Source organism: Prionailurus bengalensis, chromosome A1 (assembly GCF_016509475.1).
Source record: "Prionailurus bengalensis isolate Pbe53 chromosome A1, Fcat_Pben_1.1_paternal_pri, whole genome shotgun sequence".
NCBI classification, from domain to species: domain Eukaryota; kingdom Metazoa; phylum Chordata; class Mammalia; order Carnivora; family Felidae; genus Prionailurus; species Prionailurus bengalensis.
In genome coordinates this window covers 5,513,134-5,540,119 of record NC_057343.1, presented here as the reverse complement: position 1 = coordinate 5,540,119, position 26,986 = coordinate 5,513,134, and the positions used below count along the sequence as shown (strand labels likewise).

Here is a 26,986-nt window from a genome sequence, read left to right as displayed (position 1 = left end):
GAGAGCAACGCGGCATACATCAGCTGTGTCATAATTATTCATTAGAGGACTGCAGCTAAAGAAAACTTCTATCTGGGCCAAGACTTCACAAACAGACCATTTATAGGATACACGTACACATTCGTATAGTACAGGATGTCCTTTAAAATGACAGCATGAACCTCTATTAAATCACTGTGCCGTAGACTTACTTGTACCCCAGATACTACAGTATAATTTCGATGTTCCGTTTCAATTATATTAAAAAGCTCATTTCAGCAATCTGTTACAATCCCATCTTCTAGTCAGTTGAGACCTGCGGGAAGTCAGTTAATTAAAAAAGTAGTCAAGAGGCTCGTGGGTGGCTCTGTCATTTAAGCATCTGACTCTTGATTTTGGCTCAGGTAATACGATCTCACAGTTCGTGAGTTCGAGCCCTGTGTCGGGCTCCACGCTACAATGGAAAGTCTGCTTGGGATTCTCTCTCTAAGAAACCTGGTAAATAAATATTTCACTTTGAATACAGAAATGTAAATGCCTTCACCAAAACTTGATTTCACAGGCTCTCCTGCTTCAAGTTCCGTTTTGTCCATCACATGGAGATACTACAACCTATCAATAGCATTCAATTACAAGATGCCCACTTTCAGAGCTTCTTAAGTAAAGGGAAAACTTGAGAGGCAACTGGAGTGTAAATCTTCTGTGATTTAAAATTTTTTTTTTCAACGTTTATTTATTTTTGGGACAGCGAGAGACAGAGCATGAACGGGGGAGGGGCAGAGAGAGAGGGAGACACAGAATTGTTAACAGGCTCCAGGCTCTGAGCCATCAGCCCGGAGCCCGACGCGGGGCTCGAACTCATGGACCGCGAGATCGTGACCTGGCTGAAGTCGGACGCTCAACCGACTGCGCCACCCAGGCGCCCCTCTGTGATTTTAAAAAAACAAAACTCACCAATTTTTTCAGTTGTCTTAGTAATTAGCAAAAAAAAACCCCAAAAAACCCGCAAAAAGACAAAAACAAAAATCCTCACCTGTGAGTCTTTCCAAAACATACAAATTAATTTTCATGAAAGCAACACAGCTCCCTGAGTTTCTACACATGTATTTCATCATGTCGTATAATAGTTCATACTACATGGTTATAACAGCCCGCACAATTGGTAAGGAAGTAACCACTGAAAGCACACACGGAACGAAAGGGAAACACAACTTCACTTTTCTTCCTCACGCCGGGGGGAGACAAAATTTCCCTGTGGAAGATTAGACGTTCACTTTTATGACGAAATTAAAAACAAGCCGAGTTTCAGATTTACTGATTGCTCAATTAGTGTCTAGCCTCCAGGCGTTCTATTTGACAAATAAAATCACAACCGGCCCGCGCTGGGTCACAGAATTCCAGGGGTAACATTTTCTATTGCTTCCCAGTCTGCTGTTTTCTTTCATGTTGTTTTCTTTTCCCTTCTTTTTAGGTTCAAGTGAGTTAACATGCAGGCTAGTCTTGGCTTCAGGAGTAGAACCCGGGGATTCATGGCTTACATGTAACACCCAGGGCTCATCCCAGCCAAGTGCCCTCCTTAATGCCCATCCCCCATTTAGCCCATCCCCCCACCCACCTCCCTCCAGCAACCCTCAGTTTGTTCTCTGTAGTTAAGAGTCTCTTAGGGTTTGTCTCCCTCTCTGTTTGTGCCTTCTTTTTCCTTCCCCATCTGCTGTTTTCAATCTGACTTGAGAAAAAGTTCTCAAGCACAGTCAGTCACCCTGTCTCCCGTCACCTTTGCCTACTCCCGGAGGAACAGGATAGAGGTCACAGCTTCTGGGCTACGAGGTCTCCAGGAAGTTGCCACTATCGAGACTGTGCCGCAGGTACTGAATGTTGGTCACTGGTTTCGTTTCACTGCAATTATCCATTGCGTACATTTGTGAAGACAAGTTCTCAAATGATGTATGCTTATTTTTAATAATGGGCAGTGTCTCTCATGCAAGGCAGAAGTTTCGCAAGTTCTGTTATCCCAAGAATGAACGTGTAATTAATGCAGGTCACCACGTGGATAGTGCCGTGAATATTTAAATGGCCAAAGCTTGACATTTGTTCATGTCCGGCCACTTAATTGAGTTTCAAAGCGTTTTCTAAAAAATCTCCCGATGGCCGATCCAAGTACTCTGGCAAGGCGAAGGAAGAATATCCAGAAGCAACTCGTCTCTGATCATTCTGGAACTGTTTGCTATCTTTGCCAGAGTCCCACCCACAGACAGGGACGTGGGAGGTAGATTTTAAGAGCAGCACTGGGTAAAGTTTACTCGTGTGAGCTTCCAAGAGAGTTAGGTGTTTAGCCGTTAAGGGAGAATGATGGAGCAGTACTGAAGCATTAAAGAATTTGGCCTGAAACTGAGAAACAAGAGGATTTTTATTGGGCTCAGAACACTAACCCGTTCTAGGTGAGCGTGTCTGGACAGCCTACCAGACATGGAAGACGTCTGTGAGAGAGATGCCCTGGGCTCCACAGCCAACCCAGAAGAGGCAGCACAGATTCCACATGAACCTAGAAAAGTAGCCCACTGCCCAGGGATGCAACCAGAGAGGCGAAATCTCCACCCAACAAATTATAATTCTCTTCCCTGCCTGGTGGTATCTTATGTATATATGTATCTTATGGAGACAACAGCCCAATGTGCTGGCATAGACAGACATCAGAAAACCAAGCAAGATTAGGGCTCAGCTTTAGGTTCCACAGCTGAATGGAAGAACAGTTTTGTCCAGGGTCAAGATCTCAGCAATTCTTGGCCCTTAGAGATGCTTTCTGCTGCTTGTGCCCGGGATCAACACGGATTCGGGCAACTTACAGTTTTTATGGAAAACTCTTAGCATCATGAGCCCCTGTGGCTGCAGAAACCACAACCATAACATTCTATGGTTATTCTTGCTGTTGCTTTCTGACAATTTCATGAAGGTGAAATTTTTCCAGCATAGATGGAGACGGGGAGGCAGGCACAGCACGGCTTAGAGATGGAAAAGCACAAACAATTGTGACCGCTGGGGCACTATTTCGTAGCACTAAGATACATTCTTTGTGAGACGCCCAGCTCCTCAGCTCAGCAATCTCTTCCCTGGGGATCAGTTTTTAGGGGAAAAAATCCACAGAGTGCCTCCAGGTGTTCAGAAACCTTCTGTACAACCCCTCTAAAGTCAAAATGAGGAGCTGTACCTTAAGCCATATTGAAAATAACTGGACAGAAGATATTAGACACCAAGACCTGATTCAAGTGACTGTGTGATAATGTCCAGTGCATCTCTTGTTTGACTTCTTAGGACTGGCCTGTGATTCAATTTGAGACCTTGTTATCAGGTACCTGGGTTGATCTACTGTGTTTATTACCCTTCTCTTTAGTCAACAACCTACCCGAGCTTCGTCCTGACCAGGTCAGGGCGGATACCCGGTCCTCATTCCCAGTGCATCCAGAAATATTTGGTATAGATATGAGTTAGTGCTCCAGAATCAGAATGGCCGGTTTAAAACGTTGGCTCGGCCGCTGTTTGACCACGAACAAGTTACTTAACCTGTGCGACCCTCGGTTTCCCCGTGCAAAATGGACACAGTAGTAGGAAACGTCTAATAGGGGTTGGTGGGTGTTAAATAATATGTGCAAAGCACTTGCAGCAGTGGATGGCACATGAAATGGCTCAGTGAGTGCCAGCTACTATTGGGACTGTAATTACTAGAGAATATATCGAGTCATCAGACAACACTACACCTCTTTAACTTCCTTTACGAAACGTATTACATTTTCCTAAGGTTCCGGATGCTCTGTTGGAAATGTCCAAACGACTTATTCGGGAAGAAGAGTCACTGTTTCGCCTTCCTAGATCAAAGGACAAGGGCGGTGATAGACCACTGAAGAGCTCCCTTGTGTGCCCGAAAACGGCTTCCTCTGCCACCAGCAAGAGCAGTTGGAATTCTCGAACTGGAGAGCTGGCGTCGAAACGAGTCCTTACAAATCCATGCTGAGAAAAAGTCCCGCGTCCTTCTGAATATACTTGCGGCCGGGAGCAACACACACGGATTCCTCCGTGCTGGCTCCCGTTTCCCCGTACCTACCCTTCGATGAGGCAGGCTCGTTTAAAACTGTTTTCCGGCGATGAACTTCTGTTATACCCCCAAATAATTAGCCTCCAAAATGACCGGTTAGGAGGGGAGTGCATTTAGGCAGTTAGGCTCTGGATGGAGCTCCTCTGCTATTACCACTGAACTGCCACGACTATCCTGAGAGGTTGGTTAAGTTCCATTTTATAACAGGACACTGAAGGGAAGAGAGGGTACACAACTGGAATCTGGGTCGGAAGCCATGCCTCCTAGCCTCCTCCTTCTCAAGACCAGCCTTTAAAATACCCCTTCCAAGTCCCGAGGTACTGCACAGAAATGCGATATTATTTTCTAAGTATTTAAAACTGCTTGAAATACTCTTTCCCTACTAAGGACTGGACACTCAGTTATCAACAACAACAACAACAACAACAACAACAACCGCGTCTATAAAAAGAAACCTTTACCTTCCGTGAGCCAGGTGGACAAAAGTTACACGGAAGCCTGTGACTGCTTGATGTGTGTGCACAGAATCGCCAAGTGTAGATACCTCCCGCTGTGTTCTTCACCTCGCCCCAAAACATACACAGAAAGCTGGGGAAGTTCTTAGAGAATGAGGTGACATTTTCCACAAATAATAGATGTTTCCCTGAGGGAGTTTCAGAGTTACGTGAATCGCTCATCATTTTGTGATAAGGATCTTCACAGTAGAATCACTACTATTTCTTGTGGGTCAAATGAAACAAACACGGTTTGAGAGCAGTCTGGGAGCTCATTATGTGACACATGGCGGACATTAGTCACTGTACATCAACTGGAATGCCTAAGGGTGAAAGCACCTCGTGCTGAGGGTGTCCTGGTCTGGGCAAAATTAGACTGGGAAAATAGCACAGGTTTTAAAGAATTCTTGAAATAAAATGAACCGTGGAACACCAAAAGGGATCTGTTTTTACCGGATACAGATCCAATCTACGTAAACCATCTACGCACCTCCGACTCATTTGTCTCTACACGGGACCGATTTACCAAGGCACCATGCCCATCGATAACCACTCATACTTCAACGGGGTCAGTCTACGAATGCGACACTGTTTTCCCCTTTTGAATGTAATTAAGTGTCAAGACCTTTAATTTTTTACGAATTCAGCACGGAATGTTTAACAAAACTAACACTTCAAGACCGTGCCATTGTGAGTAGCATCGCAACAGCCAAGAGCCCTTGCAAACTCCACCCATTAAGTCATGCCGTCAAATAAAACTAGCTCGGCCCCTCCAAAACTTAAAGATATATAAAACAGAACCTAAATTGAATAAAACCTATAGTCATAAGACAACCTCTACATCAAATTCCTAAAAAAAAAAAAAAAAAAAAAATGCATATGCACCTGACACGATAGTCTGTATAGTTGCTGAGGAAATCGTTTCCTTCATGTTAGTTAAGGCAAAGCTTTCTTTGGACTAAAACTTCTCTTAGACACTCCAATTACTATGATCAATTATTGTTCAAGTATAACTTGTTACGCACACATTTTTAAACCAAAAAGGAACAAATTAACATAGAAGAACTCAATATAATACAGCCCTTCTGACTGCAGTGGGAACGAAGCTGTTCTGGGGTACAATGTCCATTTCTGATGAGCACAGTACCTCAAACTCAAAAAAGTAAAAGATGAAATCTGTGATTGAAACAGATTTTAATTTTACCACAGAGCTGTTTTGTTTATCCTGCATCACAGAAGTTTGGATAATTATTTGGGTGTGTTCAGAACTCAGCTCATGCAGAGGTATGAACTACCTAATGTCCACTAAGACACTTCAAGAGATGGGGGGCGCCTGGGTGGCTCAGTCGGTTAAGCGTCCGACTTCGGCTCAGGTCATGATCTCGCGGTTTGTGAGTTCGAGCCCCGTGTCGGGCTCTGTGCTGACAGCTCAGAGCCTGGAGCCTGCTTCGGATTCAGTGTCTCCTCCTCTCTTTGCCTCCCCCCTGCTCATGCTCTATCTCTTTCTCTCAATAGTAAATGTTAAAAAAAATTTTTTTTTTAAATAAGATGCTTCAAGAGAGAGTTCATGAAACCCTGCCAAGCTGAGTGCCACTTTGGAAAGCTTCCTAACGGTATTTATCTTTCAGGGAGAACTGTTTGCAAGGAACACGTACTACTGGCAGCAAAAGGTATCATAAGAATGTAAGATTCCCTAAGTAATGCTTTGCCCATATCCTGATTTTTGTTGCAATGGCCTAACTTTTGTTTCTGGGGTTTTTGGGGTGATTTTATTTATTTATTTATTTATTCATTTATTTATTTATTTTCGAGGGAGGGAGAGAGCACGAGTGCGCACACGGGGGCAGGGCAGAGAGAGAGGGAGACAGAATCCCAAGCAGTCTCCACGCTGTCAGCGCACAGCCTGACGCGCGGTCTGAACCCACGAAACCGCGAGATCATGACCTGAGCTGAAATCAAGAGTCGGATGCTTACCTGACTGATCCACCTAGGTGCCCCTGATTTGGTTTTTTAATACACATGTCAACTGTAACCTCTAGTTGTCTTTTTCCTAAACCCCATCGTTACAGCATCTATTCACACATGTACACACTGACATTTTCTGCATATAAAATCAACATACCATTTGTTTAAAAATATCTATAAAACACACAGAAAAAAATCATTCATACATTTACTGACTCAAATATAAGTATGATATGAATATATTGGGTTTTTCCTTCTAGTCTGTTTTATATGCTCATATATTTGCATCGCTGAGTTTATGGTACATAACACTGTCCCTGTCTCAACAAAGCTTTCTCTTGGTTATTAAACATGTTTGGTAATCGTACTTTTAAATACAGACTTACAGCGGCCCAGTAACTGCAAACAAGTTTCAAAATGCTTCCTGCCCGCACCACTCTTCACCCTACAAAGCATGTGACACCAGCGAAGACCAAGCGCCCCACATGGCCAAGGGGCACAGTTTTACGGTGAGAAGCGAAGCTGTGAATGACACTTGTATTTGCGAGTATGTTTTAGTAGTTTTATTTTTGTGTTCTTTTTGGATTTATTATTATCACCACATTTATATTACCACTCGAGGCCTCTTTTATCCCTGTGGCTGGTTGTGGTAATAATGCCCTGGGGCCTCCTTCCATTAGGGAGTGGGAAAAGGCTTCCTGTTTTGACAGGCACCAAGGATCACGATGGGGTGGGGCAGGTACAGGGAGAAGTGAAACCTCAGGGGTGCACATCAGCCACCCCAGGGCTAGAGTTCTATAGAACCAGATTTACCTTTCCCATAGGCTATCTGTGGATTCGCCTGAAAAATCTCCACTAATGATCACACCAAGGAAACCGAGCTGTATGTAGGCAGTTGAAGGACTGATGGTCCCTTGGCAGCTGTTAATTATTTTCCAGAGAAAAATTAAGACTGCTTTCTTTTGTAATAAGATTTACTTTCTTCAGCAACGTGCGGTGTTCTCTCCTCCCTGGTTCCGTGTCCTTAAAGATTTCTCCTTGAAAATCTTCCCAGAGTAAAAGGAATCAAGCTATGGCAGGTCATGTTGTTGCGCGATACAACGGCCATTCAAAGTGAGTATGAAGAAACACATCCCTTTGGGCCAATGCTGAAGATTCAAGAGAGAGGCAGTCCCTTAGGAAGCCAGGCCTATTCTCCCAGTCTGAGAACAGCTCTTCCCCATTAGGTCCTCGCCTAATTTTGTCCTCTGGGAACCCACGTGGGCATTCCTTACATGAAAAGTGATTTAACATGTATCCCGCTCGCCTATCTCAACTCCCCAGGGCTCATACACAGGAAAGGGATGGTCCCAAATGTTCAGAGGCAGAAAGCAACACACGGCCTTCTGATTGAACAATCTGCAGTATCTCCAGGTAGTAACTAGGTCATAACCACACAATTTAGCCTCTGATTCCAGGAAAGTATTCATAAGAAATCAGGATCTCATTCAGAGATCATAGTTCTTATACTCCGAATCTTAGTTCAATTTCACAAGTAACTGTAAAGAAATGCCCTTTCCACGTGGCAAGTTTTGATCGGTCCCTTTTCCCAAATGTTATCTAAGTAGCGAAATATAATAAAGAACGAGAAACAATTCTAAACTATTTTAAAATTATTTTTTCTCTAAAGATAACTTTCTTTCCTATTTACTCATGTGTCTATTCTAGTAAATGTGAGAATGGTTTTTAGCAAGCTACGATTTTCCTCTTTATTTTGTAAAATACTTGTTAATAACTACTCTTTAGGTTGACCGTTATAACCGGCAAGAAAAAAAAATTCTATAGGCTTGACACATGGAATAACAATTCTCCTCCCTATTATTATATTTCTGAGAAAAGCTCACTTAAAAATCATTCGTTCCCACTAAAAATATACATCTAACACAATCTATGTCAATGTGCTGACAATCTGTCATCCTAAAGAAATTCCTTCAGCTGTCATTGAGTGGATATGGAAAAGAAATTGACTAAATATACTAAATGTGGGCACAGAAGGTGTTTGCATTTTTGAATTGTGGTTTATGATTCACTGTAATATTCATATTTGAAGGCTAAGGAAATGTACAGAAACACAAGCATTTTAACTATATTCTTACAACTCAAAAATAATGAGGGATAGGAGGCTCTGACAGCCCAATGATACCTAAATAAACTCCTGCCCCAACACCTTTGAGCCATCTAGCCTCGCAGGAATGAGAAAACAGAGTGGGAGAAAACTTCCTATGCATACAGAAAGTGCATGCATGATGTCTCCAGGCTTTGGCTGTCTCAGCGGAGAACTAAGTTTAGTTTTGTCCAATGTTCCCAAGCCTCTACCGTACAGAACCAATACTTTGATCACAGCCCTATTTGTTGAATTAAAACTTGGGCATGGATGCATGAATCACCCTTAGCAGGCCTACCCCAAAACTAAACTCTAAGAAAGTGTGGGATTATGAGAGAGAGGATGTAATGGGGGGAGGGGTGGTGGAATGGAGAAGGAAAGGGAGAAGTTCGATATAAACAAAAGACCTTTCTGGCAGATGTGGCACTAGGCCCGATTCAAACATCTAGGAGCAATTACTAGAATATCTGCTTATTAAGATATACTTTATGATATGTATTAAAGATATAACTTGTGTGCAGTAAAATTCACCCTTTTCAGCGTACAGCTCTATGAATTTTGACCACTGCATACACTTGTATGGCAAGAGGAAAATCTGATACTTTTCTGTCATCAGCAAACTAGTAGTTGCTGTCATCAGCAAACTAGTGTCATCAGCAAACTAGTAGTTTAGTCCAGGAGAAAAGAATACTGGGAGAGGGAGAATAGATCGCGCGAATGGCATTGAACAGTGTGCTCGGTGCCTAATTATTAAACTTCATGGTGACAAGTCCTTTGAAACAACGTTTCTTTTCAGTAATATTTACATTCTACACAAAACACTCTTCTGCATCTCCAAAAGTGACTGGCTCAAAGGAACATGACCCAAAAGATAAACCCGTTGGCCCGATGGGACATTAGTTAATTTGCTTGAAACCAAAATCAGCCTAAATATTTCTAGGGATTATGGTTACTTAACAAGTTACTCCCTCCATCCCAAACTTAGTGCTTCAAAACAATGACACCATTGATTTTGCTCACACATCTAGAACTGGGCAGGGCTCAGCAGGCATCACACATCTCTGCTTCACTGGTGTCAGCCAGAAGACTGGGGTCTGGAGTTCTTTGAAGTCTCTGTGCTCACACGGCTGGCAGCTGAGATCTCAGAAAGGCTGTTGGCCAGAAAGCTTCATGTGCCTTCTGCACCTGGCTTGGTCTTCCCACAACAGGTCAGCTGGGTTCCGGTGGAACCAACCCTTGGAAGTCACTTGGTGCCTATTGCTTGAAGCTGTTACAAAGTCCATCCAGACTCAAGGGAAGGGAACACAACACCACCGCTCAGTAGAAAAATGTCAGAAGCACTTTGCATGAAGAGCACGGGACTTAAAAGACATACTGAGGTAGCCATCTTTGGAAACTATCCTCTGCTGCTCTGTTATGAGCCACCAAGATGAATAGTACAAGAATGATCTTTCAGAAATGCCACTATCATCACATCCCTACTACTGTGTTTAAGATGCCAAGACTCATATATATCCAGGGCTTAACTGATGTCACCCCAGTTTTCTCTCCCACTGCATTTCTAGACACTTCTTAGACCCAACCTTCAACTATTCAGAACTACTTGCAATTCTGCAGACTCACGGGTATACCCTTTTCCAAGGAATACTTCCTTCTTTGCTTTTCTTTGCTGACTCTCGTTCATTTCTTTAGAAATCACTTCTCCTGAGCCACGGCCTTCTTTAGGATGCTCTCCTTGGAAGAAGCAGCCTGCAATTTTGCTATAGCAAGAGCAGGAAAATGCATTCTCACCCTGGCTTTGGCCCCCGGCCAGTCGTCTGACATAGGGTCTCATTCATTTACCTGACCCATAGCTTCTTCATGATTCCATTCCCTCCCATTGACAGATGTTGACCTCAAGGGCACAAAACCCCTCATGCTAAACTCCATCTGAGTCTCCTTCCCAGGGAACCCAGTCCGCAATGAACCGTTTGGGATGATCCCGGTCTTTTACTATAATGAAAAGTAAAATGCTTGCAACTCATGCCCCTGACAATGAGCTTAATCTCCCCCCGATAATATATAAAGAACTCCTAGAAATGTAAAAGAAAGAGGGGAAATGGCAATACTTATCAAAATTATTAATGCATTTACCCTTTGACATGGAAGTCCCACTTCTGGGAATTTATCCAACACTGGAGCATAATTTGTTGAAGGAAAATGTTGAGGTTGGAAATAACCCAAGTGTCCATCAAGAGGGGACTAGTTAAGTAAACTATTTATCTAACTGAATAATCTGCAACTTCAAGAAGAATGAGGAGGCCCTCTAGCACTGACGTGGAAAGACCCCGGGATATGCTGTTATGGCACAAAAGAAAGGGCAGAACAGGTCTCTAGAATGCAACCTTTTGCGTACGAAAGAAACGCACAAGGCAAATAATCACACAGGCTGGTGTCTGGATAAACAAATGCTGAAAGGAGGTATCAGGGAAACCTCTACAGGGAAGGGGACAATGACGTGGACAGAGCCAGACATAGCCCATTTTAGGATGCTTAATTTTCACTGGGGTTTTCAGGTTTAGAAACCATGGGAATGCATTACCTTTTCACCGCATGAACCTCAAATCCATTTGTAATTAATTTTGGTGTTGAGAGTAAAGAATTGTGAATCCAATGTAATATTTTCTCCAAGTGGCCTCTGTTGCTCTTCACCATTGATGTAAAATATCTTTTACCCACTCAATTCAAATGCTAGTTTAATCATAAACAAAAGATCCAGCTGTATTTGGATTGGTTGTTGTGTTTTCCACGTGGTTCTATTGATCTGTCCATGCACAGCCCCAAACTGCTCTTACTGTTACACCTTTGTACTATGTGTAACATCCAGCTTGACAAATCCTCTTAATATTTTTATTTTCAAGATGTCCAGGCTATTTTTTCATGTAGTTTCTTATGATCTTTAGCATTTCCTTGTTTGTTTTGATGCTTTTATGTGTAAAAATGTATGTGTACGTCTCCGTGTGCACATATTTCTTCCTAGTCCAAGGGTGGGGTAGGTCTATTTATTCACATTGACTTTTAGAGTGAGACTTGTCTTATTATTCCTCCGATATACTTAACTTCATTTTTAAGTAATATGTATTTTAATTAATACTTAGATTAAATCTTTTCTGACTCATTGTAGACAGAAAAACTTGATGTTATTATTTCAATGTTATTCTTTTTTTTTTTAATTTTTTTTTAACGTTTATTTACTTTTGAGACAGAGAGAGACAGAGCATGAACGGGGGAGGGTCAGAGACAGAGAGGGAGACACAGAATCGGAAACAGGCTCCAGGCTCGTAGCTGTCAGCACAGAGCCTGACGCGGGGCTCGAACTCATGGACCGCGAGATCGTGACCTGAGCCGAAGTCGGACGCTTAACCGAATGAGCCACCCAGGCGCCCCTCAATGTTTTTCTTTAGAATTCACTCTACTAACTTAATTAGCAACATTAAAGCCTTAGTTGGTTTGAGTAGAATTTAGGGTTGGTTTTTTTTCCCATTTATGCTTATTGTTCAGAAACCGTTGATTAGCATTTCTTGACGTAGGCAGATATGACTTAATGTTGTGAGATTAATGTTGTGACAGATGCTATAGAAGCAGGAGAAAAAGGGGCCCCTGGGCGGCTCAGTCGGTTGAGCGTCCAGCTTCAGCTCAGGTCATGATCTCTTGGTTCATGGGTTCAGGCCCCACGTCCAGCTCTGTGCTGACAGCTCAGAGCCTGGAGCCTGCTTTGGATTCTGTGTCTCCCTCCCTCTCTTCCTCTCAAAAATAAGTAAACATTGAAAAAAATTTAACAAGCAGGAAGCAAAGGAGAAGCAGAGGATCAATCGTGACTCCTATCTGCACGGGCTCCAGCTGGAGTCAGGTGAACCATGGCACCGGCCATAGCTCCAGGGGGAGAGTGAGGCAGGCAGAGGTATCGCGTGAGAACGCCTCTGGGAGGCACCCCGGGGACTTCCATCGCGTTCGTGGTTGCATCTTCCGTCGGACGCGTGGTTCCCGTAAGTACACGGCAGCGCTCATTCTGGGAAGCACTGCTACAAAGACGGGCCCCCAAGACCAGTGTGAAAACAACGGCCATCTGCTTGGTGTCATTTAGGTGGGAAGAAAAATCCACGGGGGCGATTTAACTTCCCTATAGTGAGTATTCCATCAGTATTTTCAGATCCTTTTGGGGTTAATGCAACAACATATTAGGACTATTTAATGTGAGCTTTTAAAATTTCCAGCAAGAATTATCAAGCCAAGTGCGTATGTCCCATCAGCTAATGATATTCTGCACAGATCAAGAACAAGAGAGATACCAGTGGCCTTTATCGTGACCTATCAAATAGCAAGGAAATTTTTCACAGCATTGCCTTTTTGGGTAAGTTTCTCTGGCAAGTCTCTCCACACTTGATCTTAGCCAAAAGGCCGAGAAGCGATCTGGCAAGCCTCTCCAACAACAACAACAAAAAAGGCAGCATACACAAAATGCACCCAGCTTTTAGAGACTCAAAATATACTCGGGAACGGAAACAGCAAGAGGAGTCCAGGAACGTTTATTTTCCATTTTCATACCAACGCATAGTAGTCGCCAGGATATAGTTCATTGTTGTTTGTTCCTTTTTTTTAATTTTTTTTTTTTTAATGTTTGTTCTTGAGAGGGAGAGAGAGACAGCGCGCGAACAGGGCAGGGGCAGAGAAAAAGGGAGGCACAGAATCCGAAGCAGGCTCCAGCCTATGAGCTGTCAGCACAGAGCCCAAGGTGGGGCTCAAACCCACGAACCGTGAGATCATGCCCCGAGCTGAAGTTGGATGTTTAACCGACTGAGCCACCCAGGCGCCCCACTGTTGTTTGTTCTTATCGGTTCCAAAGCAGATGAGTTTCAGGGCACCCTGAAGGCGGGTGTAATTGATAGAACCCTTGCATACTTTAAGGCTACCATTGGCCCAGGTGAAAAATACCCGCGACGGGCATTAGCGCTTTGCCCCGTGCAAGTACTGACACTGTCTTTGTGGACGGCACACTTCCGACTTGGTTCACCTAGAGGAAAGGCTCTTTTTTGAACTCTAATGCAGGCGTACATCTCGGTCCAGGGCAGCCTGGGAGGACTGTTTTCAGCCAACAGGAGACGGCTTGGCCTTGAGAGAAACTAGCGAGACTCATGCTCTGGGAGCAAAGGAAACTCGCATGGGTTCCTTCAAGCAACCCCCCAGAGAGTGGACTGTTTAAGGGGCTGGAGTTTTAAGGGACAAGTACATCAGTTTCAGTGTTTCATTTATTTTTTTTTTTAATGGCTACAATTTTATTTTGTTATGAACATAATTTATGGTCAAATTGGCTTCCATGCAACAGCCACTGCTCATCCCAACAGGTGCCCTCCTCCATGCCCGTCACCCACTTTCCCCTCTCCCCCACCCCCCATCCACCCTGTTTGTTCTGTGTATTTAAGAGCCTCTCGTGGTTTGCCTCGCTCCCTCTCTGTTTGTAAGTATTCTTCCCCCTTCCCTTCCCCCATGGACTTAAGTTCCTCAAGATCCACATATGAATGACAGCATACGATATCCGTCCTTCCCTGACTGACTGATTTCATTCAGCATAACACCTTGCAGTTCTATCCACGTTGCTGCAAATGGCCGGATTTCATCCTTTCTCATGGCCAAGTAGTATTCCATCGTATATATAGACCACATCTTCTTTATCCACGTGGTTTGTATATACAGTGTTTCATCTAAATGCTCTCAGGCAACGTGTGACAGCATCGAGGGTTCTCGGCCAATTAACGACATCCGTAAATGCCCCCCTGGGTGCGGGGAGAACACGAGGCCACAGATTGTGCCGGAGGAATTATTTCTCAGTCATAAACATAGGACCACATTACTGGACTGCAGTTACTTATTAGCACCTGAATTGGTAGCAATGCACGGGCAGGAGGCAAGCGAACTCCAAGTTGATCGAACAGGGTTACTCAAGGCTGTTTTGCTCTGCAGCGATTATATCCAACTGCAGCATATAACAGGAGCTGCGTTTAAGGTAGCACTACCTACAGAGGTAGTAAGGAAGACTTACCTCCTCCTAGAAGGTTCCCAGCAGAGGGTGGGTTAGAGTTGGCCATCGCAGGGCAGATTCCTATTCTGGGAAGAAGGATGAACTAGAAACGCCTCAGGCCCTACAACACTGTAGTCGAAAGACTGGTCAAATATGAAATACCTTCCAATGATGCTCAGTGGCTACCTTGAGGGCTCTCTGCGGTCGGCCCCATGCTAAAGGCTTTCCTGTATGGTTTTACTTAATCCTCGTAAACTCTTTGACGCATGCACTTTATTACCCTTATTTTACAGAGAAGGAGACTGAGGCTGGGAGTAGCCAGGAGGCATGCCCAGATTTGCAGGGCTTGAGCTGGGAGCAAAGCCCCCAGGCGGTCTGACTACAGAGCCCCACCCCAACCTAACATTGCTGCCGTCTGCTAACCGCCGTCCCCAGCGAGACAGCAGATGGAGGAGGGGTTGGAAGAAGACAAGTCTGGGTTCTTGGCCCTTCTCCTCCCCAGAAGGATTAGCAGAAAGTGTTCCCCAGGCCAACTCACCCCTCCGTCATCATCATCGCCATTATGATCAGGGCTATTCCGGTCGCATTTCATTTAAGTTCCTCCTGCAACCACAGTATTACTTGCAGTCAGGTGCCTTCCTGGTCCCTGGCTCACAACCCCGTGGAACTGGGCTTCCAGAACTCTCCAACCATGGGAAATCCTATTTCTATAATGGAATACTACTCAGCACTAAAAAAGAATAAACCACAGACACTCACCACCATATGGATGAACCTCGAATGGGTTATGCCAAAGATCATAGAGCGGTATAATTCCACCCACATGACCTTCTAAGAAAGGCAAAACTACAGGGTCAGAAAACAGACCAGTCATGGCTAGGGACTGGGTGTAAGGGTAGGTTCCGGACTACAGAAGGGGCGTTGGGGGGCGGCAGTGCTCTCTATCTGAGGGTCATGGCAATGACACTATCATATGCATTTGTTGAGACTCACAGATTGAACCCTAGAAAGGGTTTATTTTATTTTTTTCTTTTAATTTCTTTTAATGTTTGTTTATTTTTGAGAGAAAGGAAGAGACAGAGCGTCAACAGGGGAGGGGCAGAGAGAGAGGGAGACGCAGAATCCGAAGCAGACTCCAGGCTCCGAGCTGTCAGCACAGAGCCCGACGTGGGGCTCGAACTCAAGCACCACGAGATCATGACCTGAGCCGAAGTCGGAAGGAAAGAGTTTATTTTGTTGCATGTAAATTATACCTCACAAAAAAAATAAAGTGGTATACCAGTGCACCGTACTAATAAAAACCTTCAAAAGAAAAAAGAAAACCAATAAAGCAAGGCTAACGAGGAGGTAAAAGCTCCTAGTTAGTAGAAGAAGCAACTTTCAGATGGACAAGTGATTGACAGAACGACCATCCAAACAACATGCAGCTTAGTTAAAGGAACAATAATAAACCTCATCCTCTGATCCTTGGATGAAAGAGGCCAACATTTTAATCAATATTCTTTCACCGGCCTGTTCAGGAGGTACAAGCAGAATTTAATAACACTAATATACTTTGCCTCCCCTCACTTTGAAAGACCAGGCAAAAAAGCACATACATCACTTCTTGAGCCTTCTTTAAATAGCCCACTTGATCTGTCAGGGCACTGGAACTAAGCAATGAAGGGCATGCTAAACTCCCAGAACACCTGTTGGAAAACCAATATAGTGGCTCAAATGAAAACCAATATATTGGCTCCAGTGAGTTGTCAGTAGGCAGTGAAGATTATTTACCACCTAAAAGCATAGGCATTTACCAGAGGAGAGATGAGCTTCCTGATGTGATGCTTTTTTAACCGAAGCTATTTCCACTAAAGGGCAAATCCAAAAAAACCCTAAGTTGAAGAAAGAGAAAGATGAATTGCATTCTTATAATCATACTTCGCTTGCTTGTAAAAAAAAAAAAAAGTATTCAAAACTATGGGCCAAAATCTATTTCTCTTTCCTAAGTCAGGCCAACAAGTTTAGAGAAAAGGAGAAGAGAGGGTCCCTGCTCCTGATCCTCTCAAAGCAAATGGAGGTCAAAAAAACAAAAACAAAAACAGGCGATCATTTTCCATAACTGGAATGATACACTATGAACCCCCTTGGCCTCTTCCCACCACCTTCTCCTTCGTCTGCTACAGGAGGTGCTCTTTTCTGTTGTCCCCTTATCTTTTCCACAACCTGTGACTTTTAACCGCTTGCAATCAAGTGTCATGGAAATGTACTTGCTCAGAACAGTGCTACGTTGGGGCACAGAGATGAAAATGGATAGACGGGCACGATCAGGGCATTTGTGCTGAGACACGTTTACACAGTTGATACCGAGAATTAAAGGAAATCTGATTTCAAAAGTCTTAGGACAGCTGGTCTCTACTAGTGGAAGAAAGGACAAGAAGAAATCTAGGAGAGCAAGCAATGCAGAGTAAAATGGCAAGAAAACGCAATTGGTAAAAATCACTTTCGCCAGAGTGAAAATCTAAGAGTTTCAGCTAAAATAAAAGGTAGTGTAAGGTAGGAATGTGTTTAAAGAATGCAATCAAAATTATCCTTTATTCTCTCTCAAAAGATGAGGTTAAACAAAGTCTAAACCTGAATTAATCTTCTAATACATACTTAGAGGGTCTATTCTCTGTATGAAAATTCCACAAGGAAAGATTTAAGTTAGACCAGAAAGATATTTCCTAAACAGAAATCAGAAATATAATATGCTGGGGCGCCTGGGTGGCTCAGTCGGTTAAGCACCCGATTCGGCTCAGGTCATGATCTCACGGTTCGTGGGTTCAAGCCCCGCATCGGGCTCTGTGCTGACAGCTGGGAGCCTGGAGCCTGCTTCGGATGCTGTGTCTCCCTCTCTCTCTGCCCCTCCCCCGCTCATGCTCTGTATCTCTCTCTCAAAAATGAATAAATGTTAAAAAAAATGTTTAAAAATATATGCTACTTAAATAATCCTTTGTATTCTAAACACATTCATCACCACTCCACCCAGACACACAGAGCCCAAGAGATTCCGACATGTCAGCCTCTACTGAAATGTGTTTAATTGATTATCTGTTTATTGAGCAGTGTATATTTAGTCCGGTCTAGGGGCAAAGTCAGAAAGAAAGGGTCCTTGCCCTTAGGGAAGTCACAAGCCATTTGGTAAAAAGAAGTAACATTCCCCCTGATGAGAACCCAGCACTAAATTATGCAGGTGTTACGTCTGAGTGCAATAGGACCTAAAGGAGAGGAAGCAAGTTGGCATAAGGGAGCTTTAAGGCACAAGGCCATGAGGTGGCCCCCCTTGCTGGGGTGACTTTGTCTCTGCCACAGCACCAGGAGGGCAGGAAAGAATGGGCGCTCCAGAATAAGGCACGGTTTTGCACACAGCAGACCTCTCAGAGTTCACATCACCCCGTGAGTCCTTTGCTTGATTTTGTTTTTGGACTCGCACTTTTTTTCCCCCCTCGGGGACGTTTTATGGAGTTAAAGACTCAATCTTTAAAACATCAGGGCCTAAATACATCTTTTTTTTTTTTTTTTTTTTTTAGAACGTTGGATCTTTACAATGAGCCTTTCAGGTAACACAGCTGCAAAAACATCATTAAAAAAGCATATACTGTCACATGGAAAAGGCAGCAAGAGTCTATTTGTGTAAAGTTCAAAGTGATGGTGTATCTTGTAGGGGAATCCCTCCAGACTGCTAATATTTCTGTGGCTTTATAAAGACGCCTTTCCGTCACCCCTCCCCACCCCTCTACCTTTTGCTGATAAACTCCCAGCTCCGTAAATGGGCAGCAACCAAGTAGGCTTGGAGAGAACATTCCTGCGCCCGTGTGCCGTCACTTCTGCGGCCATCTTCCTACTGAAACATAAAACGCAGCAAACCACACTTCTTCCCTGTCGTTTACTAGGGGCCTGGTGACTTCTGGCACTTATCACGGAGCTGGAATACACCGGGAGGGTTACGTGGGGCAGACAGGTGCGGGCCTCTCTCTGGCAGGCCAACGGAACTCTCTCCTCCAGCCCCCCTCGCTTGATCAGCCTGTACTCATCCCGCCAGGTCCCAGCTCAGTTCCTCCTGGCAAGCCGAGGCCCCCACGGCCGTCTGTACGGCACCACTTGTGAGAGCTCTCCCCGCACACCGCGCGCGGTCTTCCTGTAAGCCGGCACCCGGCACCATAACTGCGCCAGTCTTCCCTGCATCCCCTACTTTCTTCCAAGAGCAGGGGCTCAGTCGGGTTCATCTGGATCCCAGGACCCCAGAGCGCTTGGAGAATGAGGGTGTGCAAGGCGGGGAGAGTACTGTTCAGAATATTCCTACTTCTGGTGAATTCCCATCCTGTAATTGCCCACTGGGAAGCCACTCTTGAGACAGTTTTCCTTCCAACATATTAAAATTGTAAAGATTGCTCAGTAACTATCAGCTCCAGACAGGAAACGGCCAGGCGGTCACGGAGTCCACAAGCTGGGACGTTCCTGGAATGGCTCTGGCCCCAGACATCTGCCACGGGGGCCCTTCTCTCGCTGTGCCACCAGCCCCGTCAAGGGGGAACTCTGCAGAGTTTGGGCCCCTGGTCCCAGCATTCCACCTGCTATCGAGGAGGCCGTCAACACCTAATGCTTAAAGCTTTTACCAGAAAACGGATGGTTTCATAGGTGATGAAGTCACAGCCTGTACAGATAGGTCTCGATTCACCTTCCCCTATTAACATGCTAATGTTAAGCTCGTCACTGCAATCTAGCCCCTCAAATCAGGGCTCTTTATCAAGAAACCTAAAGCTACCTCTCACAAGGCAGACGGACAGGACAGAAGAGGGAAGCTTAGCTATCAGGAATTGGGTCTTTCACCATAAAGAGATCTCTTACGTGTCAAGAATGAAATACGTTCTTTTTTTTTTTTTGAGGCGGGTTTAAGTCGTGCATTGTAACTAAAAGGAGAAAACGCTATTGGATAATATTTTAAAGTTTTAAAATGTCTATTCTTTGTTGATTCTAAGATTTAAAGCAATATCTACCCAAAGTCCATTTACAAGGCAGCCCGGGTTATTCTTGGGAAACAGATACCAGTTTGGAACAGGGCTTACCAAATCGACAGCATCTCTCACACATGAAGGCTCCACAATGAGAAGCTAGTCCGATGATATTTTTTAAGGCTCCACAAATGAGAAGGAGCTTCACAAATGAGAAGGCTCCACAAATGAGAAGCTAGTCAGATGATAAATGAAAGAAGGGGCCGCCTACAAGTCATTGAGATATAATTATTCTCAAACAATAATGATCTAAAAAATGGAGGAAAAAAAAAAAACCCAAAACCTCTGAGGTCCGACAGCAAAAAACTGTATCACAACAAAAAAGATTATGTATATGTTTTCAGAAAAAAAAAAACAAATTCGAAGTACTTCTCTGAGAATATTTTGGGTGAAAATGGCAGTTTATACATGAACCACAATTCATTTTACTGTTTTAGTTTTAAGGTACGGAAAACGAAATGCTGGTAAACATTTTGGAACGTTCTAGAGCACAGGCTTTTTGTTGTTTGTGTTAGGCCTGTCAGATACTGACAAGTCTTAATTAGCTTTCAACAAAATTCTGTTGGTTAGTTGCATCTGATCTCAAATTGCAGTGGTTTAAATCTGTCTTATTCAGTGATATTTCCAGACCTCCATGCCAAATATGCATCCCAGTTCCTGGCCAGTATCTCATGCCAGTCTAATGACCCCAAGAAAGCATTAAAATTCCTTATACGTGTGGCCAAAAATAAGCAGACACTCTAAGTAGTATAAAATTCCCATTTTTCACATCAATACCTAAGTTATTGTTATTCTCTATACTAGGAGCCACCAACTCATCACCATCGTAATTATAATAATAATCATAATTTCAAAGTCTCATCTATTTCAAAGATGATTTGGGGTCTTATCTTTATGTCACACATCAAAGTTTATAAGGGATCTGTATCATAATTTTTTAAAATGCAGGTTAAATTCAAGTAACTTCCCTATTATTTTCCTATTTGAATTTTATTATTGTTAAAACTTTTCTCCATTCCGAATATTACCTTTCCCTAGGGGTTCAGAAAGTCTGAGGACAAACCAGTGCACCTAGTAAACGCTTAACATGCGGAAGCTGTTAGGCTTTGAAACTTTCTTAGGCTTTGTACCCTATTCAGGAAATTCTGAGTAGCGAACCCCTACTTTGTTAAATAGCGTAGGAACTTTAAAGGATTTAATCGACCCTTCTCTCTCTGGGAATTATCACCAAGCAGTCGCATGAGGACTTCAAAAATGTATACGGATTTTTCCCCCATCTTTACATTTACGGTAAATGCCTACCATTGTGGAAATCAAAGAGTTTTTTTTTTTTTTTTTTTAATCAGTTGTTCCTTTCTGCTTATAAATTATGCTGGGAAATAGTTACATAATGGTCATGATTTATGCTCCAGGTTAAAACTACAAAATTACATTAAAGGTCTCTGCTTGCCATCTGCCCTACATATTGACATAGGAGTTTTCTAAAATCGCTTTTACTATGTCACTCGCTTATTCCAGAATGAAAAAGGAACCCCAGCTTCTAATAGCAACAAAACTCCTGTCTAGTTATTTAGATCCCCTTCTCTGGCCACTCATATATCCCACCCAACCCTACCTCCTTGCCTTCGCTAATTTTATCCCTACCTCTGACACACAAGGAACGCACCCCCTCTAGCTGGCTGACAAGAGCCCCGTTTGCCCCACAAGGCTAAGATGTTCTGCGTGGTCTAGCCCCCAGCGGAAATTTACCTTCTGAGAAATATGGTCATCTGGTCACAGCCACAAACTTAGCATTTAATCACTGATACAAAACAAAACTACACGTAAACAAAACTACGTAACTACACTACATTGAAGGTTTGAGAAAACCTTCAATGAGCTCTCCAAAGCATAGGGTCCTGGCTACACATTTTTGTTTCCCTCCATGTGACTCAACCAACGAAGTGCTGGTGATGTTCTTTTTAAAATTTTTTGGCATGTTTTTTTATTATGGTAAAATACACATAGCATAAAGCTTACCATACTAATCTTTTTAAAATGTTTATTCATGGGGCGCCTGGGTGGCTCAGTCGGTTAAGTGTCCAACTTTGGCTCAGGTCACGATCTCGCGGTTCGTGAGTTCGAGCCCCGCGTTGGGCTCTGGGCTGATGGCTCAGAGCCTGGAGCCTGTTTCCGATTCTGTGTCTCCCTCTCTCTCTGCCCCTCCCCCGTTCATGCTCTGTCTCTCCCTGTCTCAAAAATAAATAAAACGTTAAAAAAAAAATGGTCAAGTGTCATGAAAATTAAATAAAATAAAGTGCATAGAGCACTCATTAAAAAAAAATGTTTATTCATTCTTGGGAGGGGGGGCAGGGAGGGAGGGGCAGAGAGAGAGAGAGACGGAGACACAGAATGTGAAGGAGGCTCCAGGCTCCTAGCTGTCAGCACAGAGCCGACACGGAGCTCGAACTCACAGATCTGAGCCCAAGTCGGGCACTCAACCGACGGAGCCACCCTGACGTCCCTATCCTAATCACGTTTTATCCATTCACACCATTGGGCAGCCACCATCACCCATCTCCAGACACTCTTTGTGATATTCTGGGCATCATCTACGAGAGGCAGACAGAAAACTGCCAGTTGGTTTCTAATGATAAAAATCCAATGTGGGGTGTACGGGTGGCTCAATTGGTTAAGCGTCCCACTTTGGCTCAAGTCATGATCTCACAGTTTGTGGGTTTGAGCCCCGCGTCGGGCTCTGTGCTGTTGGTGCAGAGCCTGCTTGGAATTCCTCCCCCCTCCCTCTGTCCCTTCCCAACTTGCATTCTCTCTCTCAAAAACACATGAACTTAAAAAAAAAAAATCCAGTTTTAATGCATAGAACCATAAGCATAGTAAAGGTGTATCTTACTGTGCATTAGCAGCACTAATAACAGATGAGGAGGGATGGAGTGAAATATAAGGCCGGTGACAATCGGGATCCAGACCACGAGGGGCAGGGGCAGGAAGGCAGACCTGGGGATTCCATCAGGAGCCATAAGAACCTTGAAGAGTTCAAGGATGGGGCACTGGGGTGGCTCGGTCGGTTAAGCATCTGACTCTTGATTTTGGCTCTGGTCATGACCTTGTGTCCTGAGATCGAGCCCTATGTCTGGCTCTGCACTGGGCACAGAGCCTGCTTAAGATTCTCTCTCTCCCTCTGCCCCTCCTTTGCTTGTCTGAGTCTGAGGGGGGCAGTGACATTTGTTTACTCACTGCCACCATTTCTGAGTGTCGACGTCCCAGAAACTGTGCCAGTCACTGGAATGAGTCAAATGTATGTTAGAAGCTCATCCGGGCTGCATACAGTTGGTTGATGGAGCAAAGCTAGGGGTCTTTGCTATCATGCAGGCAAGAAGTACTAAATACAGGCAGCAGTGGAGGGAACAGAGAGCCAAGGTTTATGCATCTTTTGTTTTGCCTATTAATAATAGGGTGACCATGAAATCACTGATCCCATCATTTTGTTCCTATTTTATCATCACTCTAACCAATGGTTACTTCGGCCTGAAGAAATTTTACATGACACGTCAAATAGCACTAAGGTTTGTCAGCAAGAAGGAGCCCGTGGTACGGACTTATCAACTGATCGTGCGTGACGGTCAAGGCACTGTGGTGGCAACGCTCGAATTAGATCACTATCATTTTGGTCGAGTATTCATGGCCTACTTAGAGGGAAAGCTGTTATTCCGCAAGGCTTTTTGTGGGTGGGAGGGAGAGGACTTGATCATCAATCTGGGAAAGGTGAAACAGATCAAGAAGCTATTCTGTGAAACAGCACGCGATGAACCTGTGTGTAGTGACGGGAATGGTCCCAAAAGTACGGTGTGAGGTCTAACATGGGCTGCAGACCGTATTACAGAGCATGAGGACCTGTGTGTAAAAACACTGATTTGCTTGTATATGTGAACATGTCCGTAAACACAGCAAAGGGTCCCGAAAGAATATGCCTAAGCGAGCAGGGGACGAGAGCGGCGGGGACTTTCAGTTTGCATTCCGTCTTGAGGTGAGGAGAGAGCCGTGGGTCCCGCAGGAAAATCAAGTTTCATAGGTCAGTGGACCAAGTGAGCATCACAGGCTCATAGGTCTACCATACGATCTTCACTGGTAATTCAAATCACCATAATCCTCACGGCAATGCCTAAGACTCTAAATGTGTGTGTGCGTGTGTGCGTGCACATGCCTACCTGTGCGTCTTTTGTCACTCCGCCAAATTGCCTCTAGACTCTATTTTTAAATGACTGATAGTATATATATCAGAGGTCGTTTGAGACGAGAACTTACTGGTTGTCGCCAAGGGTTTCTCCTTGAGCTACAAGAAAACCATTTGAGAGTAATATGCGATAGAATTCCTTCTCAATTAGCTACAAGGTAACCCTCAGAATGCAAAACTATTCATCGCAAAGGAGCAAATCAAAGTACGATAAGCTTTGATCTTTCGTTTCAAAACACACTAATATTTCCCATTTTTAAAATTACACTTAAAGTGCATATTGGTGGCACAGAGGCTATATACACACCGAGTCAATGCTCCGGGCGCAGGCGAGGATTTTGTTCTCTTGGTTTTCGAATTAAATCTCCTAGGAATACTAAATAGAAAATGGAGACCAGAGCGGTGGAGACTTTATTTCATTTTTAAATGTTACCAAGAATGTTTTTAAAGGCTGTTTACAAAAGACCGTTTACCGCTGTGGCTCAGCTACAATCGAAAAATTAATGTAAGGAACTCACACGGCCTTTTCAGGGTTTCATTCCAGATAGAATTTTCCAGACAGACAAAAATTATACTCTTCTCATCCTTAGCCCTCTTGAAATTAAAAAAAAAAGGTGGGGCGGGGGGCAAGATAGGAGGTGTAAATGACTAAGCACTTCCTGGGAAGAAGTTCTGGGAAGCCAGAGGGTTGGGGGCTTCATGTAAAATGTCCTGATAAGAAGTCTAGACTATCTGTAATTTGCTGATTTTGAGGAAAAACAGATTGTTAAGAAATCTTGTGAGGCCAAGAGCTACAGGAGCTGAAAGTGTGTGCAAAACTTCGGATGGCACGTGGGAGCAGGGATTCCTACACTCCTGCAGACCACAGCACCGATTATCTATGACCCCAAGTGACATTCAGGAGTGACTCCTATCACGGAGGGGAAAAAATGTCACAGAAACAGAAGGACAAACATATTTAAGTGCCCCCCTCCAAAAAAAAAACCCTGTAATAATGCAGACAAAAGGAAGACACAAACTGTGAAACCCGCCATATCTAGAAGTTCTTACTTGGCATGGACTGAACTGTGTTATTACAGCACAAGACGAGCAGACGCGGTGAGTAGACTGCCTTTGTGCAAATTAGCAAAACGCATCTCTTCTTCCTGGTTTTCCTACATCTCTGCCCCATTTACCCCTTCGGCTGGGCAGCCTTGTACAGTGAACAACCTGCACAACTCAGGAAAATTACCCACTAATAGTTTAGTTACAGAGTGAGTGATGTGAACCTATGTGTTTGACCCGAGTATTTGAGAGGAAAGGGTAGACAATTTGGTAAAGAAATGGCTAGTCAAACCACTCGTTAAATTTCCTGAGCTGAGTACATTAAAGATCCGCATCAGAAAACGTTGATCTGCGCCTTGGTTATTATTTCTGCCAAGCATTGAGAAATCAGACACAAAATAACTCGTAACGGAATGCCGTATTGACACCATCCACAATTAACATTGCCTTTCTATCTCTCTGGAGCGACCAGCTGCTTCCTCCTTTCTAAACACACTTGGAAACCTATTAGTCAAGATGGCCTCAAAAGCCACCCCCCTGCAGCACAGCTGTCTTGCTGGTACCCCCCCTGCGCCCACACAGAAAGGGCCCGTTCCACTTTTCCCTGGGCCCACCCTTCTCCTGCTCTAGTCCCCCTAATAAGTAAAATAAGTCCACCTGCAATTGAATCAACATCTTGAAAACCGGCTTCACAACCCAGTGAGTTCAAGAGGTATTTTTAATTACCTTAGTTGCTTACTCCCCAGCCTTCCCCATTGAAATAGTATGGTCCAAATATCCCACAAGTGACAAATCCGTGCTTGGGTAACGTGCAGGTCCCAAGAGAAATACAGCAAGAAGTCAGACCCTTTCATTCTAGGGAAGATAAGGATGACTGGGTTGCCTAGAAACGTCCCAGGGGCCACCAAGACAGGGGCAAGCATCTGCCGCCCAGGTGCTGACCACCCTGGGGGGCGCCGGGTGTGAGTGACAGCAAAGTTCCACTCGGGCCAGATGCAGAGTCTCCGTGCACCGGTGGCGCGGCATGAGGACCTCCACCTGCAAGGTGCCCCCTGCTTCCGAGAGGCCACGTGCGTCACAGCTTTCCCGAATGTCGCCCCCACCCCCCAACCTTTTCTTCGGCTCTACGTGGACAACATCCTCTCTTGAAGCTAGCTTAAATACGTGAAGGCCTTCCGCCTCGACGAAGAGGTTAACCTCGCTCACCTCGATAATGTAGAGGACCACGTTCTTGTAGAAGCAATACAGTATGCACTTGGTCACACGGTTGTAGCTCCAGGCGCCGTGAACCAACAGGAGCTTCTCCAAGTAGGAAAACTGAGAAAGAAAAAGAACGAAGTTCAGGACCGCCCATCATTTAGGAACGGAAGCTGCAAAATGGCCTTGGGAGACGGGTAAGGGAGCAGAGGAAAGCGGAGTGTGCGGATAACCCGAGAAAAACGCTCCCTCCCGAAAACAAAAGGCAAAGCTTTCAGGTCCAGTGAGGACGACTAAAATCTCCTCTCAGATCCACCTAATTGTTATTTTCCCCCAAACACAACAGTGGACCTCCAACTGTTATTCTCCTGACGTTCTGTTTACACAAATACTTTTTTTTTTTGCCGGGGCGGGAGGGTCCTCAACTCTTAGAGGAGAAGGTGACCACTTGAATTGGAAGAAAAGCAAAGCAACCAGATGCTTCTCTTCGACTAGATTTTACGGTGACTTCGGGAGCAAGGGACAGGAACGCTCAGGCACCAGGACCCTTTTTACCAAAGGGATGCACATATGTGTACACGACCTATTTCCACCATCAGCCTGCAGGTTAAAAGCAACTGCACGTGCACAGAGGGGCACCCGCACTCGGGCACACACACACAGCCTTCACGTCTACACTCATTGTGCCCTCCTTTTTTGCTCCCAACCAGGGAACCGTACTTCTTGCTGGAGCGCTATGCAGTCAAGAAAAACAAAAA

The 26,986-nt window shown here is 44.3% G+C and overlaps 1 protein-coding gene across 5 annotated transcripts in view; it reads right to left on the bottom strand.

Moving 5' to 3' along the window:
• LOC122480709 (phospholipid-transporting ATPase IB) overlaps window positions 1–26,986 on the bottom strand; it is a 606,753-nt gene that overhangs the window by 202,747 nt on the left and 377,020 nt on the right. For all 5 annotated transcript variants that reach the window (XM_043575482.1, XM_043575463.1, XM_043575477.1 and 2 more), the window contains exon 27: window positions 26,238–26,348. In XM_043575482.1, coding sequence (XP_043431417.1) covers window positions 26,238–26,348 — 111 coding nt within the window. The remainder of the gene's footprint in view (window positions 1–26,237; window positions 26,349–26,986) is intronic.